At 43.0% G+C, this 19,462-nt stretch overlaps 1 protein-coding gene across 1 annotated transcript in view; it reads right to left on the bottom strand.

The window, feature by feature from the left end:
* The window catches only part of LOC134347590 (coiled-coil domain-containing protein 122-like), a 71,167-nt gene that overhangs the window by 33,633 nt on the left and 18,072 nt on the right, over positions 1 to 19,462 (bottom strand). Inside the window, exons 3-4 of the mRNA XM_063049942.1 lie at positions 15,019 to 15,417; positions 4,597 to 4,713 (exon numbers count right to left, since the gene is read on the bottom strand). Of these exons, the coding sequence (XP_062906012.1) occupies positions 4,597 to 4,713; positions 15,019 to 15,417 (516 nt within the window). The remainder of the gene's footprint in view (positions 1 to 4,596; positions 4,714 to 15,018; positions 15,418 to 19,462) is intronic.

Genomic DNA, 19,462 nt, shown 5'->3' with positions numbered 1-19,462 from the left:
GTGACCGTCTCAGTTCGCGTCGGTCATGATCAATAACATTCTTCCCCCTGGGCAGCCGGTAAATCTCTTTCATGATTCCACCAACTGTTTCCTCCAGCACCGCAAAATGTCCACCGGGGGGTACCTCGTGGGCCATGTTAAAAACCTCATCCCCATAACTCTTTTGCACCACCCCCCATTCCTCATCTGCGGGTACTGTACTTGATTTCCCTTTCTTCCTTAGCACTTCCTCCTCCGCACAATAGCTTGTCAAGGCTGTGTCAGAGAGAGCGGTCTCGGCAAAAACCATCAGCCCCTCGTCTCGCTCCTGCGTCTGCACAAATTCTTTCCTGGCTACTGCTACGTCCGTCCCAGCTCCCTCACTACCTCTTATCTCACTACACCCTGTCTCATACAAGGTTGGCAGAAATGTTTCAGCCAAATTCACCATCGCGGGCGGGGCCTCCATGCTGGCAGGCTGACCCGTCAATCTCACGACTGGGAACACGATTCCTCCGGCGATGTCATTACTGAGCAAGACTTCCACGTCTTTCATCGGTAATTCGGACCTCACCCCAATCGTGACTAGTCCAGAGACCAGGTTGCTCTGTAAATGTATCTGGTGCAAAGGGACTGACTCTGTCCCTTCCCCAACACCTTTGACCTCTACCTCCCCAGTCTGGGTCTCTGAGCTAAACTCTAATACACTCTTCAGTATTAGTGACTGACACGCTCCCGTGTCTCTCCAGATCCGCACTGGAACTGGTTTTAACCTCTTTTTCACTGACACCAGTCCGGCCGAGATAAACCTCTCGCGCCCTTCCTGGACTTTTTCAGACCTGTCCTTCCCTAGCGGTTCGCTTAACAGCTCAATACAGCCATTCAAAATTTCCGCTTTTCCTTTCCCCGTCTCCTTCCTTGGGGCAAAGCACCTGGACGCAAAGTGTCCGACTTTCCCACAATTATAACAGACGACCCCAGGAGACTTCCTACCAGACTGCTCCCGGTCTACCTTATCCTTTTCACTAGTCCCCGGCTTACTTTCTGACTTTTCCGGCGGACTCTCCCCTCCGTCCTGACTACCCTTCTGGTAGCCTTTACTCGGGGCAACCTTCATTTTATGCGTCAACGCATACTCATCCGCTAACTTAGCAGTTGCGGCTAACGTGGCTGCCTCTTTCTCATCGAGGTAGGGTCTCATACCCTCAGGGACACAACCTTTAAACTGCTCAATCAGAATCAGTTGCAGCAGTCTGTCATAATCCCCCTCTACCCCTTTCGAGGCGCACCAACGCTCACAATATGTTTGCATCTCACGAGCAAACTCCAAATACGTGCGGTCCCACCGCTTCCTCGCATTCCGGAACCTCTGCCGGTATGCCTCCGGGACCAACTCATAAATCCTGAGGATGGCCTCCTTCACCACCTCATACTTCTGGGCATCTTCCGCGGATAAAGCGGAGTAAGCTTGTTGGGCTTTCCCTTTCAGTACACTCTGAAGTAAAACAACCCACTTATCCCTCGGCCAGTCCTGACTTATAGCTACTTTTTCGAAGTGGAGAAAGTACCGATCCACATCGGTATCGTCAAAAGGGGGAACCAGCCTAACCTCCTGGGTCGCCCGGAACCCTCCACCTTGGTTCGGCACGAGCCCCTGCTCGGCCCTTATCTTTAACTTCTCCAGCTCAAATTCCCTTTCCCTCTGTTTCTCCTCTCTCTCCAACTGCCTGTCCCTCTCTCTCTCTTCTCTCTCCAACTGTCTTTCTCTCTCTTGCCTTTCTACCTCTTTCTCTCTCTCCCGCCTTTCTAACTCTTTCTCTCTCTCCCGCCTTTCTAACTCTCTCTCTTTCTCCTGCCTTTCTAACTCTCTCTCTTTCTCCCGCCTTTCTAACTCTCTCTCTTTCTCCCGCCTTTCTAACTCTCTCTCTTTCTCCCGCCTTTCTAACTCTCTCTCTCCTGCCTTTCTAACTCTCTCTCTTTCTCCTGCCTTTCTAACTCTCTCTCTTTCTCCCGCCTTTCTAACTCTCTCTCCTGCCTTTCTAACTGCTTCTCTTCGTGTTCTAACTGCCGTACCCGGAACTCGTGCTCGAGTCTCAGTTTTTCAAGCTGTACCTGTACCGCGTCTCCAGCAGGTTTTTCAATAGACACCACCCCCAGCTCACCTTGGGGAAACACACCTTTAGATACATAGTGCTCTACAATAGCTCTGTGTATCTCCTCTCTCCTCATTGTCGACTTCACCTTGGCAAGATTCACCCGTTTGGCCACAGCTATCAATTCCGATTTCCTGGCATCCTCTAATGCCTCCAAGGTCGGCGCCTTTATAAATTCCTCAACCTCCATTTCTGCTGTTTGTCTTTTCTTTCTTTCGGGAATTTTAACCCAATCAATTTACTCCGTCCCAAATTTAGCGTTCAAAATCGCGGACGAGAACCCCACTTATGTTACGTACCCCGTAACTGGGTTGCCAAACCAGCAGAAATGGATCACTCAGTTGGAGTCTGGAGTACTAGAAAACTAAGAAAGTTTTATTAAAGAAACAAGCAACACAGTAATCGAAAGGATAATAAATGCAACAGTTCAGTGATGATAAACACACATGTGCACAGAATTAAGATAACAGCATCAATCAAGCTCTATCGTTGTCTAGGGGTAAATGACCAATTTCAAAATGACTCAAAGTTCAGTCCAGTTTAGTAGTTCAGTTCGCAGTAATCGTTGCCATGGCGGTGGACAACGTGGGGGAAGAGAGAGATAGAATAGGAACAACTCATCATTCAGAACGGCTTCACTCACAGACCAGCAAGATGGCTCACAGACCAGCGAGATGGCTCACAAACAGCTTTTTGGGCAGGTCCTTGGTGATGTCACCTGAGGTCACCGACTGTGACCCCTCCTCCAGATGCGGTCGATCCTCTGCAGTGAACCCGGCACCCAGGCAAGGGCGGACACACACCGGGTTCCCGCTGATCGTACCTTTCCACCCTGGTCGTTGTCTGGCACTTCTCACCCACTCGTGAGAAGCGTACCGCTTCCAGGGTCTCGTTACCTCGGGTGGCGTGTGTGCCTGTCTTAGCGAACCTGTCCCTTTTTATCCCCCTGCTGGGGTATCGCCTGTCCATCACTTCAAACAGTTCAGGGTTCAAAGGGGGGGAGCTGCTCCAGACATCTCTTCCTCCCACATCCCTTCATTACACATCTCCAGACGCTGCTCCATTGTTCCTTATCTCTCCTTCCCCTGAGGGCAGGTGGCAGACCAACTGCTGATGCCACTGATGCTAGCCCAGGCCAGCAAACATCTTAATTTTATGTGTATTCTCGTAACACTTGAATTTCCAGCATCTGCAGATTTTCTCATGTTTGTGTCACTAATTTGTGTAGGTTTCTCTCAACTGATTGAAAATCCATCCCTATTCCTTATTTAGGCTATGATAGTTAGAGATCTATTTATTATTTCTATCTAAAGAGGTAGCATAACTTAAGTTTTAGACTACTCTGCTATGAATTTGTAATAATTTTGGTGTCAATTAATTATTGCTCTTGAATGAAGGCTCTGTGTAATGGGTTGCATCAATATCATATTTACATATTGTAAAGATTTGCATCCAATTATAAATATCTCAAAAGAAACAGGATTATATCTTGTATCTTTTTAAGCATTCTGTAAGCATATATTTCATTTATATTCAAGACGTATTAACACACAACTCTGCTTTCAGATACCTATAATAGTGATTGCTAACCTTCAACTCACTTACCACCTGTATACAAATACCATGTTCAAATTCAATATATATCCCCCATTGTTAGGCATTATTTATTATAAAATTACAAGAATATACAGCACAGGAACAGATTTAACCCCCTACTTTCCCCGTAAACTCTCCACCTACTGACTTGTTGCTCTGGTTCCCACACCTCTGCCATGCTAGTTTAAACCCTCCCAAGCAGCATTCGCGAACTTCCCTGCAGCGATATTTGTGTCCTTCTTGTTTAGTTGCAACCAGTCCTTTTTCTACAGATTCCACATGTCATGTGAGAGAGTCCAATGATCTGTGTACCTGAAACCCTCTCTCCTGCATCAGCTCTTAAGCCACATATTTAACTGCACCTCGTTCCCATTTTTTGCCTGATTAGCACACAGAACATCATCCTTGAGTTACTGTTTATAAACTTTACGGAGAAAGAGAAAAGGAAACTTAACATTTGGTTGTAAGGGCAAAAAGATGTTGGGCTCTCCAAAACTGAATATCAGAGCCAATATTAACATGTTTACAATGCTTTATGTTCTGTTTCATAGGAAGTTCAAATTTGGCCAGGCTGTGGTTGCTTAATCTTAAATATTTTTACTTTGTTTCAGCATCACCTGTGTTAGAAATGCTACGAGCTAACCTTTGGAAATACAAGATATTACTAACTAAGCCTGAGGTCCTTGGTAACCCACCTGTTGAGAATAGGACCTGGCCAGATATTATTATCAGCCACTGCAAACACATATCTGAAGGAGTACAACTGGCAGACTGGCACTGCATTTCACAATGTTTAATTTGTATCAGACTCTTTCAACATGCTCCAACCCATCAACCTGAAAATTAGTTTCCATGTACCCTAGCTTACCTCAATTTCTTTCTTAAGATGAATCTGATTTTCTTGTTCCTTGTTTAATTGAATTGATTTTTCATTAATCACAACTTTTATTTCTGATATTTTAGCCTTTAATTCTATAATTTCTCCCTGTTTAAATAAAAAAAATCCTTTTAATAGACATTAATTGAATTTTGAAAATCCTAAAACATTCCAATTTCTTTAATTTTGCAGCAAGGGAAAAGTTAGTACATATATAAAAATACTCTATCAACAATTATTAAGGTTTCTATCTATTATGTTGTTTTAGAAAATAATTCTGTCCATTCAACTATCAAAATGTAAACATAGCATACTAGGAGTGCCTGAATTTGAACTGAGAATCTTTGTACATTCCAGCAATTCCAAACTGCTAATATCATGCACTGAATTGTTATCTAAGTAGCAAGCAGAAGAAAGTTGAGGTTATTGTCACATGCTTGTGTGCACAGGTGAGAAACTTATTGAGGAACATCACAGGCACATAGCGTCAAATAAGCAACATTCACAAGAAAAACATAAATTATACACAATTTTTTTCAAGATCGAACAGAATTAAAACAAAAAGTCCTTTGAGTGCAAAGTGATCAAAGTGGTCATAGCGTTACTAAAATGAAGGGATCAAAGCTATTCTGGTTGGTTCTAGAACCAAATGGTCCAAGGTAAGTATGATGTGTGACTTCAGGCTTCTATACCTCCTGCCCAATGGTAGCTGTGTGGCCTGGATGGTGGGGATCTTTGACAGTGATGTTGCCTTCTTGAAGCAGCACCTCCTGTTGGTGGGGAGGAATGTGCCAGTGATGTATTGGGCAGACTCCACTGCTCTCTGCAGCTTATATATACACTCCTATATATTTGAATTGCTGTACCAGATCCCAATCAGTCAGGATACTTTCAAGAATACAGCCATATAAATCTGTTACTGTTCAGTGATAAAATGAATCTTCTTAATATCCTAGGAAAGTAAATGTACTGGAATGCTTCCCTTGTCATTGCACCTATGTACTAAGTCCAGTGAAGGCCATCTGATATGTTAAGGCCAAGGATTTTAAAGCTGTTGTCTCTTTCATCCTCCTTCCCCTTTCTGAAGTCGATCAGTTCTTTAGTTTTACTGTACTGCACGAGATATTGCTGTTGTGGCACCTTTCAACCAGAAGGGATTCTGCAGATTCTGGAAATCTTGAGGAACACACACAAAGTACTGGAGGAACTCAGCAGGTCAGGCAGCATCTATGGAAGAGAATAAATGTTTCTGGCCAAGATCCTTCTCATTTCTGTATGCTGATTCATTCATCCAATAATAGTAGTTTCACTGGAGAATTTGCCTGACTCCGTTCACCTTTTGAAGGATGCCCACATGTCGGCCTTGCAGCAGTATCTGAAAGATTAACATCTGGTTAAACTGAGGAGCAGAGGACACCATGTGCTGAAATCTGAAAGCACTCTAGTGCTGGGATCCCAATCTTTTTTATGCCGTGGACCCTTACCAAGAGCTTCATGGAAGCCAGATTGGGAACCCTCCTCTGGATTTCCCAACCTAGAAAAATAGAGGGCTATGTGCTAGGGAAATTCTAGGCAGTCTCTAGAGTAGGTTATATGGTTGGCACAACATTGTGGGCCAAAGGGCCTGTAATTTGCTGTAAATTTCTATGTTTTATGGTGGAATTGTGTAGTCATGTGTACTGAACTGGCAGAGGATCAATGCCATCTCCAACACCCACAAAAATGCAAAAGCGATTGAATGACCATTTAAATGTAATTCAACTTACCTTTGGCATTAAAAATCCTCTATAACTCAAACTGTCATTCATCTCACCTCCAATTAGGTCCTGAGGAAATACTATCCTATATGAGACAATAGTTGTAAAGACCTTAAACATCTTCTTTACTCCAAATTAACTCAGTTTCCCTAGAACGGAAAATATGAAAAATACGAGGGGTGATTAATAAGTTCGTGGCCTAAGGTAGAGGGAGATGAGTTATTAACTTCAAACTTTCTGCATAAACACTCAAAGAGTTGAACTGCATGTGCATGTAACGAGAGCTGAATAATTCATCTTCTTCTATCTTAGGCTACAAACTTATCATGCACCCCTCGTAGTGTGAATTTAAGTCCCACTTCAGGAATAATCATGAAAGTACTGGAGGATGCTACTGCTTAGCAATGCTTTGACCACTTTGAACTAAAATTGACTCTGTTCTTTTTGTTCTACCTGTACTCTTTCTTATAAAACTTGTGTATAATTATTGTGCCCCGACAATGAAAACATTGGAAAAGTTTAACTTGCTCTAAAGCACTTTGTGATATCCTGAGGTCATACTAGGCACTGTATAAATAGAATTCTTTTATTCTAAATATTACACTAAGATTGTGCCATACAAATATAAATCACTGATACATACTGGAATCCTATATGCATTAAGGGCATATTGTTGTAGCACAGAATGGCACATTTACATTGAATTTTCAATGACAGTTTGCAATGACCCTGAAGCTTAAAAATCCATCAAATGAAAATTTGCCCTCAGTCAGCAGCACTAAAAGTGGCACCCGTACAGCATGCTTGACTTCTGAAATCAGTTCCATTGATTTTACAATCACTTTCATGAGTCAAGAGCAGAAATGTGCTGAACTTGAATTACTTTTCTACTGAAGTCACAAGAAGTCACAACTCAGCCACTCCTTCCTCAGATATGTGTGATTTGTGTAATGCACAGATAAATGGTCTTGTAGATGAGCAATATCACAATCTTTCTGGATATGATGCAATGTATTTTCTCTTTCGGTCTGCTGCTTGTTGTTCAAATGTACTAAGTTTAACCAGCATTGTGGATGATTCTCAACTGGCCTCTGAATTTGCCAAGCAAGCTAATCCGTTGTACCAAACTGCTACTACAAAATATACTAACTTCATCAGAGTCAATGGCATATTGACGAAGGCAATGAAAGTGAGAAAGATAAAAATAAGCCCAGTCATCCAAAGAAAACCCTCCTCACATATATCTGACAAGGTGTCAAAACTCTGTGAACCTTCGCATAGCTTAATCAATCAAAAGTCTTATACAAAAAGAATTGTGAATACTCTGAACTTCGTCTAACACAAACCTGTAGATGTCATCATTGATAAGACTGACAAACCAAAAACAGCTTCAAATAGGACAGTATAGAAAATAAATGCTGGTCTTTCAAGAGATCCCACAACCAATGCTTGAGTAATAAAAGTACCACCAGCAATCTTACACAAAAAAAAGTCACTGAATCAATAGCCAACTCAATTTTCTCTATTCTCATTCTATTTCTAGCTCATTATTGGGTTCTGTAGGAAGTGCCACTGATCAGCAAGCCGAAAATGGGAATTTTTGTAATCAGCACCAGAATTCTAGCAGAACTGAATCCACATCTCAACAAACTATTTCAAATTTAATTAACCAAAGAATAATCTGTACATATTAAATAAATGTAAGTTCATGCCCTTGTGCTTAGATATTATTAAAAGGAATAATGCTCCTTTTAATTATTTCCGTTCATCCAAAATGCATATTTGTCAGGATAAGATCAACTTTCTTATGCATTAATACTGCTTTCTGGGTGATACCTTCAACAATGCCTTACTACCTTTGCCTTCCAATTCCATCAGAAGTCGTGGTTAATGGGTTAGAGTTATAATTGGATAAAATACTCTTCAGGCAATCTACATGATCAGAACTATGCAATGCACATGATCTTTATGGGAAAATATGTTTACTAAAGTATTTTAGATAGCACTTCTGAATGAACGTACAACTTGCAATTTCTTCAGAATCAGAAACGGGTTTATGTGATATGAAATATGTGCTTTGCGGCTACAGTACAGTGCGTTGTAGAAAATCCTTTGTATGCAGATAATTAGAATTTCTGTCATAAATCTGACAAAGTTTTAGCGGAAAACCAGGAGTACCTCTGATGAATTTTCAGTTTTTAAAGGCTGCTCAAAACTTCGAGAAAGGGGCTGTTTTCAATTTCACTACCTCAGAAGTTGAAACAGAGCATAATTTTAACAAAAAGCTAGCCTCTAATCCCTTATAGCAAGCCTCTTCCAATTTGCACTGTAAGACATACTCTTAAGAATGACAGGAGTGTGCTATTCAACCTGATGGCATGAAAATCAATTTCCCCTTCTGGTAAAAAAATATTTTCCTCTCCCTCCCCTCTTCTTCTATTTCCCACTCAGGCTTCTTACCTCTTCTGACGTCCCCTCCTCCTTCTCTTTTTCCTACAGTCCACTCTTTTCTCCGATTAGATTCCTTCTTCTCCAGCCCTTTACCTTTCCTACCTACGTAACTTCACCTATCACCTTCCAACTATCCTCCTTCCCCTTCCCCCACTTTTTTTATACTGGCATCCTCCCCCTTCCTTTCCAGTCCTGATGAAGAGTCTTAGCCTAAAATATTGACTGTTTATTCATTTTCATAGATGCTGTCTGGGCTGCTGAGTTCCTCCAATGTTTTTTGTGTGTGTGTGTGTGTGTGTGTGTGTGTGTGTGATTGATTCACTCCTTGTTTTGAAGGTGCTAAATATGACTATCCTTGTGCCAGTAACCTGTGGATATAGACCAGAAACTAATTTTTCATAGCTACAAAACATTTTACATTATTCAGCTTTATGTGCAGTCATAATGGAATCCAATATTATTTCCAAACAATGTTCAAAAACAAATAGTAGACTGTGTTTGGAAAAATTAATATTTCAAAAATGGAGCCAACAGCAGAGATGCAGCTTGAAAACTATATAGCCATGAAAAACAGTGTGTATGGATAGAGGGTTGATATCCCAAAGAAATATGAATATGTCTCAAGGCATCACTTCAGGCAATAGTCTTGGACTCACTGTCCAAGCATTATTATTGGCTTTTAAAGTAATGCCATTACCTTTCTGTGGTCTAAATCCTTTCTGGGCTTCCCATATTAATTGCTTATGGATGGTACTCAGGTCAAATTAAGGGATCCTTAGCCTTGAATTTTTGTCAGTCTTCCATTGTCAGGACTTATTGCAATTTATGCACCCTTAGAACCTCAAGGAGCATTCACCAACTGTGAGTGTTTCTATAAATGTGCAAGCTCCAAAGTTGTGTATACAAGTATTTTCATGCAGCTATGTTTTTACTGCAAATTTACAGTAGACATCCCTTGTGGGAATTACAATATAGACATGCCTTATGACAATAGTGAAAAACACTAGTACTGATATGAGTGTTACATCTCCACCAAATGTGGGACCGGGCAAGTTTCAGCATGGTAGTCCCAGCTATGATCACGAGAATGGTTACAGTGCGCTAGATAAAATGCTAAACAATGGTGGGCCATTTGGTGGGCCAAATTAATACCTGAGTGCTATTTGACATTCGGGTCATGAATGTTTGTGTCATAATGGAAGTGAGAGACACCCCCCCACTCCTCATTCACATTGTTTCCCTGATTACTAAATGCAGAGAACCAATGCTGGGAGATACTTAAGCTCCATTGATCTCCAAATGCAAGGAGATGGACCTCTAGATATCTTTATCTCCCTTATGTTTACCTCTTATCTCCTGCAACAAGAATACAGGTGTCTGTGTATAATAACACTGGCTTAGCAGAATGCTTACAATTGCTTGTAGAGTAGTCGTAGTGGTGAATGGTTTGATGAGAGGATGATTGCAGAAAGTTCACAAAAAGAGGATTGGGCTGGTACAGAAAATATGTGTGACAACACATCGATAAGATGGGGAAATGTGCATAGTTGGATAGAGGTAAATATAAATTGTATTTAACTATTTTAGCTGGTTAGGTTGTTTAAGCATTTGTTGCACTAAATCCAGAGTGCAGGATGTAGATTCTGACATATTGCTTAGCCTTTAGCCTTGTCTTCCTTGCAGTGGCAGCAAGGTTCTTCATCCATATGCTGAGGAAAAGTACTGTATCTGGCAATTAATAGATGATCAAAGGGAGCTTGAAATCGCAGAAGTTATTGCTTGTGGGGTTTAGACCCACATTCAAAAAGTGTGTGAGGCCTGTTAGGACTTTCTGCGGAGCTTGAGTTACTGAGCACTTGGCGTGGGCCAATAAAAGAAGTGAGGCAGTCATTGTGGGAGTGTGTCAGAATTAGTATGGGGAGCTGAGGCTTTGGTGAGAAGTGGCAGAGGCTAGGTTGAGATTTTTGTTATTTTTTTTAAATAAATGCCCAGCTAGAGTAGTGAGAATAGATCCCAGGTCGGTGATGCAGGATGTGGGAGATCCTGGCAACCTCTAGTCACCATGATCTCTACTTCTGCAAGAGGTGCACCTAGGTGCAACTCCTTACAGACTGTGTTAGGGAACTGAGATGGAACTGGATGACCTTCAGCTCATATGGGAGAAAGAGGTGGTGATAGATAAGAGCTGCAGGGAGACAGTCACACCCATCTATTTATTTATTGAGATACAGCGTGAAATTAGCCTTTCCAGCCCTTCGAGCCACGCTGGCCAGCAATCTCCCAATATTAATTTTAGCCCAATCACGGGACAATTTACAATGATCAATTAACCTGCCAACCGGTATGGCTTTGGACTGTGGGAGGAAACTGATGCGGTCACGGGGAGAATGTACAAACTCCTTACAGGCAGTAGCAGAAGGTTATAGGAGGAAGGTAGCTGCAAGACTGTCAGGAGAGGGAAAGGAAATAAGCAGATAGTGCAGAGTACCCTGTGGTCATTCCCCTCAATAACAAGTATACTGCTTTGGATACTGATGGGGAACTACCTACCAGGGGAAAGCTGGCATTGCCTGGTTATGTGGATCAGAAATGAAGGGGAGAGGGGAAGAGGAAAGTGGTAGTGATAAGGGATTCAATAGTTAGGGGACCAGACAAGAGTTTCTGTGGACATGAAAGAGTCTGCTGGATGTTGCCTCCCAGCTACCAGGGTCAGGGCATCTCAGATCAGGTCCACAGCATTCTTAAGGGGAAGGGTGAATACCTAGAAGTCGTGGTCCATATTGGTACCAACGACATATACAGGAAAAGAGATGGAGATCCTGAAAAGTGAATATAGGGAGCAAGTTAGGAAGCTGAAAAGCAGGACCTCCAGGGTTGTAATCTCTGGATTGCTGTTTGTGCCACATGCCACTAAGGATAATAGAATGATTTGGCAGATGAATTGGTGGGTAATAACTTAGCGTAGGAGGCAGGGTTTCAGATTTGTGGATCATTAGGATATCTTCTGAGAAAGGTATGACTTCTACAAAGGAAGTGTTACATCTGAACTTGAGGGGGACCAAAATCCTTGTGGGCAGGTTTGCTGGAGCTATTTGTAAGGGTTTAAACTAGTTTGGCAGGGGGAGGGAACCAGAGTGATAGGATAATGGATGAGGCAGTTGGTGCAGCATGTAGAGACAATAAAGAAAGATAGGCAGTAGAAAAGGCATAATTGCAGTCAGTTGGATGGGTTGAAGTGTGACTTTTTTAATGCAATTAGTATCAGGAACAAGGGTCTGACAATCCGTCAGTTCCACGAAGGCATGGAAGGTCGCATCAACATGTGTGGTGAGTTGTCAGACCCATTTTCCATCAGCAACAGCGTAAAACAGGGTTGCGTTCTGGCTCCAACACACAGCAAAGTTGCTGGTGAACGCAGCAGGCCAGGCAGCATCTCTAGGAGAAGGTACAGTCGACGTTTCAGGCCGAGACCTTTCGTCAGGACTCTGGCTCCTACTCTGTTTGGACTATTCTTCACTGCTGTTCTTCAGGATGCCACATCAAACCTGAAGTTAGGGGTCTTCCTACAAACGAGGGTTGATGGCGGGCTCCCCAACCTCGCAAGATTGAGAGCAAAAATAAAAGTCAGGGACATTGTGGCGCATGAGCTACAGTTTGCTGATGACTGTGCACTGGTTGCCCACTCTCTTGAAGACTTACAGTAGATCACCAGTTGCTTTGCCAGTGCAGCCAAAAGCTTTGGACTGACAATCAGCCTGAAAAAGATGGAAGTTTTGTACCAAATGGCTCCTGGCTCAAGCTATGAAGAACCAACTGTCCTCATTGATGACAGTCGCCTCGATGCTGTCAACAAGTTTTGCTACCTGGGCGGCATAATAACATCCACAGCCTCTCTGGATGTAGAGATTGAGTCAAGAACCAGAAAAGTCTGCTTTGCCTTTGGTCAGCTGGAAGATCGAGTTTGGTCACAGAACATCAGGTTGGCCACCAAGTGCAAGGTATACAGGGCCGTTGTCATATCAACCTTGTTATACGGATGTGAGACATGTCAGAGACACTTACGCCAGCTTGACCAACTGCAGCAGTGTCACCTACATTCTCTGATGAAGATCACCTGGTGAGACAAGGTCTCCAATACTGAGGTCCTCTCTCGAGCCGGAATGCCAGCAGTTCCAACCTAGGTGATGTCAGCCCAACTGCGCTGGGCAGGCCATGTTGTCAGAATGCCTGATGGACGACTGCCCAAGGACATCTTGTACAGCCAACTATCCAGTGGTACCCGAAAACGAGGATGCCAGCGACTACAGTACAAGGATGTTCTGCACAGGAGCCTCAGGAAAGCTGACATTGCCCCATCAACGTGGGAGGATCTGGCTCAAGATCGCTCACAGTGGAGGGATGCCATCAGAAAAGAACAAGCTCAACTAGGCAACAGAGGAAAAGCACAGGAAGCGCCACAACAGAGCTTCTGCCCCTGCTGCCCCTCCAGGCCTCACCTACCAGGTATGTGGCGAGTAGTGCCTGTGAAGCATCGGCCTTTACAGCCACTCCAAGACGCACATATCAAACCCCACTAACTGACTGAAAGGAACCATCATCATCCTATGGGGTGGATAGCCAGAGAGAGAGAGATCAGGAACAAGGGTACTGAACTTAGAGCACGAGTCAGTACATGGAACTACAACACTGTTACCATTAGAGACTTGGGTGTCACAAGGGGAAGAATGGCTGGTAAATGTTCTGGGGTGCAAGTGTTTCAAAAAAGACAGGGATAGTGGTAAGAGGGGTGGAGGAGTGGATTGCCAATCAGGGATAGTATCACAGCTGCAGAAAGGGAGGATATCATGGAGATATCATCTACTGAATCAGCATAGGTGGAAGCCAGAAGCAGGAAGGAAGCAATTACCCTATTGAGAGTATTCTATGGAAACCCCGCCATCCTTCCGCCATAGCAACAGAAACACTGAGCAGCAGATCATGAGGATGATTTTGGAAAGGTGCAACAATAACAAGGTTGTTGTTATATTTGATTTCAATTTCCTTAATATTGAATGGTACTTCCTTAATGCAACTGTTTTGGATGGGGCAGAATTTGTTAGGCGTGTCCAGGAAGGATTCCTGACACAATATGTAATTAAGACAATTAAAGGAGAGGCCATACTGGATCTAGTTCTAAGCAATGAACCTGGTCAGGTGACAAATCTCTTGGTGGGTGAACATTTCAGAGACAGTGATCACAAATCACTGACCTTTACTGTAGCAATGGTCTATGTACTATGGAAGCAGTGTCAACATGGACACCAGTTTAAGCATCCTTACTTTATCTTGAATGTCGCAACTCTTTCAAACTCACTACAGAGATATATGCATTATGCAGTGCACTGACATAGTACAGGGTAAAGCAATGACAGAATGCAGAATGAAATGTAACACTTACAGAGGAAGTCCACTACCGGTAGACAATAAGGCGCGAGGTCATAACACAGTCGACTGAGGTCAATAGCTCATTTTATCATACTAGCAACCATTCAGTAGTCTTATAACAGCAGGGTGATAGCCATTCTTGAGTCTGTGGTACGTGCTTTCAGGCTTTTGTATCTTCTGCCCGATGGTAGAGGAGAGAATTTAATGATTCTTTGAGGTTCAACATACAAATGCTAAGAAGTACATGGTCATATTTAACTGAGTGTTTTGGCTCCTGCTCAGTGCAGCAGGCTAAATAATGGCAGGTCAGTTTCTCGTCTCAGGAATATGTGACTTTGATGATTTTAATTGTACATCTATCCAATTTCTGTTTTGTTGAAGGGGTGAAGTCACTCCAATCTTTTCAGCTTATTTTTAATTCAAGAACGTAGCTGGAAGGAAGTCTGATACAGTGATATATGACTTTTTCTATATACCTGCTTATATTTTGCTATTTAAAACTTAAAACAAATCTGATATGTTGCCCTATTAGTTTCAATGACTATGGCTAAGTTTCAGAGAGAAGAATATAGTATATCTAGCGTCTTAAAGTAATTACCAGATTGCATCAACAGTTCAATTTCTAGTAATATTATTGAAAGTTTAGATCTCAAAGGAAGAGCCAATATTTAAAGATATGAGGTCTAGAGGCTCATTATAAAAGCAATATACAAAAGATAAAAAAGGTAAATAACAAAAAAGTATAATATATTATTTAATATTTTGGAAGAAATTTTCAGACCTGTACTTGTTTTATTGTATTCCCTTCAGGATTCATAAGATCTATTATTAGTTCTTCTTTCTTTGCTTTTAAATCTTTGACCATCTGTAGTTTTTCTTCCAGCTGCATCATGATTGGAGTTCTATTTTCTAGCTGACTTGTCATTTCTTTGTGAACCAACATTTTTTTACGATATTTTTCATTTTCAGACAACAACTTCAAATATTTTTGTTCTTCCTCTTGTATAGCAAACTTAAGTTGCAAATTGCTTGCATTAAGACTCCAGAGTTGGGCCTCCAGTTCAGCGCAGCTTTGTTGGCGATTCTCCAATTCATTTTGTAACTGGCATGTCTGATTCTCGGTTACTGTAAGTTCTTTAAGAATAGATTTATTGTCTTTCTCCATTTCAAACAATTTGGCCTGAGAAAAAAAATGTGAATTTATATTTGAATTGTCAGCCATTTAGTTATCAACAAAGCAAACATACCTTAGATTATTTCAGTGTTATTTTGTAATGAGGCCCTTTGTTAGTCAGAGTCAACCATAGTTGTTGTGTTCCAGTTGTCTACGTGATATGCAAGTCTGGGCAGTATGATATGGAGAGCAAGCTGTTTGTTGCCCATGTACCAGGCTCCCCTCTCCACACAGCTAATGAATCCAAAGGAATGGCAGAGACTGATAAAGTTTGGCACTAGCGGTATTGCAGGAGTTGACATTCAGTGTTGAAGTCAACATAGGACTACCTCAGGGACTCCAGCTCTGGATTTTACTCCCCAAGTCTGCCCCATGAGTAAGTATGCAGTGGTGCTAGAAAGATTGTGAACCCTGTAGAATTTTCTCTATTTCTGCATAAAGATGACCTAAAATGTGATCAGATCTTCACACAAGTCCTAAAGCTAGTTAAAGAGAACCCAGTTAAATAAATAACACAAAAACCATTGTACTTGTTCAGTTATTTATCGAGAAAAATTATCCAATATTACATATATTTGTTGGAAAATGTAATCAGCCAAACAGCAGGGATTGGAACCTGGCACCTCAACTCTGCTTTGCCTCAGTTCTGTCACTTCAAACCACCCCCAAGTCAGTTCTAGCCATGGCCAAATATTGGCTCATTCCGTGCTCTTGGGCTTGGGCTCTGCCACCTTAATTCAGCTTGTACCTACCACGCCACAACAGTCCTGTATCTTTGAGACTTCAGTTCACACCACAACTATACCAGGTTGTACAGGTGGGTCAAAAGTTCAACTCTAAAAGGGAAGTTACAGGTTATTGATTGCAGCGATCATTTCTGAGAGGTGTGATTAATAAAGTAGTTAATAGTTTTGTTTGCCGCTAGCAAGTCAGTGCTGTGCTTCACCAACACCATCTTGAACTGACCAGTGAAGGTAGAATTACAGAAAATGACATAGACATAGTGAAGGAAAATCACTGGACAAGGCAAAAGAAAGGATTTTGAATTTGAATTTATTTAAATCTTACATCTGTCCCACAACATGAGGGGGTAAAAACCTTTGTGTTATGACTCAGTCGCAATGTACAGACATATGAATTTATAAGTCTAATGGCTTGTAGACAAAAAGCTATCCTGAAGCCTGTTGGTCCTGGCTTTAATGTTGTGGTACCATTTACCAAACGGAAGCAGCAGAAACAGTTTATGGTTGGGGTGACTGGTGTCCCGGATGATCTTTCAGGCCTTCTTTACGCATCTACTGCTGTAAATGTCCGCTACAGAGTGCATACAAGTGCATATCCACAGATGTGCTGGGCTGTCCATACCACTCTCTGCAGTGATCAAGGTTAGCGCAGTTCCCTTACTAGGTGGTGATACAATCAGTCAGGATGCTATCAATGGTGCCCCTGTAGAAGTTCTTGAGGATTTGGGGGCCCATGCTAAATTTCTTCAATCGCCTGAGATGGAAGAGGTGCTTTTCTTTTGCCACACAGCTGGTGTGTACAATCCAGGTGAGATTTTTGGTAACATGCATACCAAGGAACTTGAAACTTCAGTTCCATTGATGTTGATTAGGGTGAGCCTGTCTCTGTTCCTCCTGTAATCCACGATCAGTTCTTTTGCTTTTTGGAAAATGAGGGAGAGTTTGTTATCTTGGCACCACCATGTCAGGGTGTTAATCTCTCCTCCATAGGCTGTCTCGTCACCGCTAGAAATAAGGCCAATCAATGCTGTGTCATCTGCAGGTTGGAACTGTATGTGGTAGCACAGTTTTGGGTGTAATGGGAGTAGGGGAGGGGACTTAGAACACAACTCTGGGGGGCACCTGTGTTGAGGGTCAGAGGTGAGGGAGCCCATCAGTGTCAGTGATCCAACAGGGAGTCTAGGATCCAGCTGCACAAGGCAGGGTGCAGGCCAACGTCTCTGAGCTTCCTGTCGAGTCTGGAGGGAATTATGGTGTTGAATGCTGAACTGTTGTCTGGGAACAGAATTCTAACGTATGCATTCCTCTTCTCCACATTTGGATGGTGTGTAGTGCTGTGGCTATGGCTTCATCAGTAGATCTGTTCCATTATTAGGCAAATTATAGGAGGTCCAGTGTGGGTGGTAGCATGCCTACAGATATAGTCCTTAACCAGTCTCTCAAAGCATTTGAGTGCGACGTGTGATGTGACGAGAATACACATAAAATTAAGATGTTTGCTGGCCTGGGTTAGCATCAGTGACATCAGCAAGTGGTCTGCCACCTGCCCTCAGGGGAAGGAGAGATAAGGAACAATGGAGCAGCGTCTGGAGATGTGTAATGAAGGGACGTGGGAGAGAGAGCTGTCTGGAGCGGCTCCCCCTTTGAACCCTGAACTGTTTGAAGTGATGGACAGGCGATACCCCAGCAGGGGGATAAAAAGGGACAGGTTCGCTAAGGCAGGACACACGCCACCCGAGGTAATGAGACCCTGGAAGCGGTACGCTTCTCACGAGTTGGTGGGAAGTACCAGACAACGGCCAGGGTGGAAAGGTACGATCAGCAGGAACCCGGTGTGTGTCCGCCCTTGCCTGGGTGCTGGGTTCACTGCAGAGGATCGACCGCATCTGGAGGAGGGGTCACAGTCGGTGACCTCAGGTGACATCACCAAGGACCCGCCCAAAAGCTGCTTGTGAGCCACCTCGCCGGTCTGTGAGTGAAGCCGTGTCTGAATGATCAGTTGTTCCTGTTCTCTCTCTCTCTCCCCCCACGTTGTACATCGCCATGGCAACGATTACTGCGAACTGAACTACTAAACTGGACTGAACTTTGAGTCACTTTGAAATTTGGTCATTTACCCCTAGACAACGATAGAGCTTGATTGATGCTGTTATCTTAATTCTGTGCACATGTGTGTTTATCATCGCTGAACTGTTGCATTTATTATCCTTTCGATTACTGTGTTGCTTGTTTCTTTAATAAAACTTTCTTAGTTCTAGTAATCCAGACTCCAACTGAGTGATCCATTTCTGCTGGTTTGGCAACCCAGTTACGGGGTACGTAACAGTGAGTGAGTGAGTTCTATGTACCTCAGCTTCAGAGATGACCAAGGTGCAGGTCTTGTCAGCGGCTCTCATTAGGGGTTCAGTCCTACCAACTTCAAATCGAGCATAAAAACATTTAGCTTGTCCGGGAGCAAGGCGGCAATTTTGGTTGTACTGCTGTGTTTCCTCTTGAAGCCCATGATGGTGTGCAGTTCTTGCCATACATTACATGTGTCATTGTCACAGAGTTGTCATTGGATTTTGTCTGTGTTGCCATTTTGCCATCTTGATGGCTCTATGTAAATCATAGTGGCATCTCTTGAGCTCCTGTTGGTCTCCGGAGGCGAAGGCCTTATCCCTTGTGCCAAGAGCAACACACACTGAACTTTTTACCAAGGCTTGTGGTTTGGGTAGACCCGGACCAAGTTTTGGGGTACAATATCATCAATGCACTTCCAAATGAAGCTTGTGACCACTTCTATGTATTCGTAGATGTTCTCAGCTTGAAATACCACCCAGGTGACACTGTCAAAGCAGTCTTGTAACATTGGGTCTGATTGGTTGGACCAGCAGTAGATGGTTTTCACTACGGCCGTTTCCTGTTTCAGTTTCTGCCTGTAGGAGGGCAGGAGCAAGATGGAGGAAAGGTCAAACTCTCCAAACGGAGGGCGGAGAAGTGCTTTGTAGGCTTTGTGGAAGGGAGAGTAGCAGTGGTCGAGTATGCTTCTTCCCCATGTGCTCCCCTCGATGTGTTGGCAGAACTTTGGGTAAACTCTAGTCAGTGATGCTTGGTTAAAGTCTCGGGCAAGGATGAAAGCAGCCTCTGGGTGTGTGGTTTCATGGGTATTGACGGTTTCACAAAGTTCATTGAGAGCCAGGTTGGTATCGGCCTGTGGTGGGATGTACATAGCTGTAATAATAACAGACGTGTATTCTCTAGGCAGCCTGAAAGGTTGACGTCCAGAGATTGTACGTTGGCCAGGAGTTTGCTAGGAAGTAGCAGCC

This window comes from Mobula hypostoma, chromosome 6 (assembly GCF_963921235.1).
Source record: "Mobula hypostoma chromosome 6, sMobHyp1.1, whole genome shotgun sequence".
In the NCBI taxonomy this organism is placed as follows: domain Eukaryota; kingdom Metazoa; phylum Chordata; class Chondrichthyes; order Myliobatiformes; family Myliobatidae; genus Mobula; species Mobula hypostoma.
Note: the sequence above shows the minus strand (reverse complement) of the source record. Positions and strands in the feature narration are given on the sequence as shown.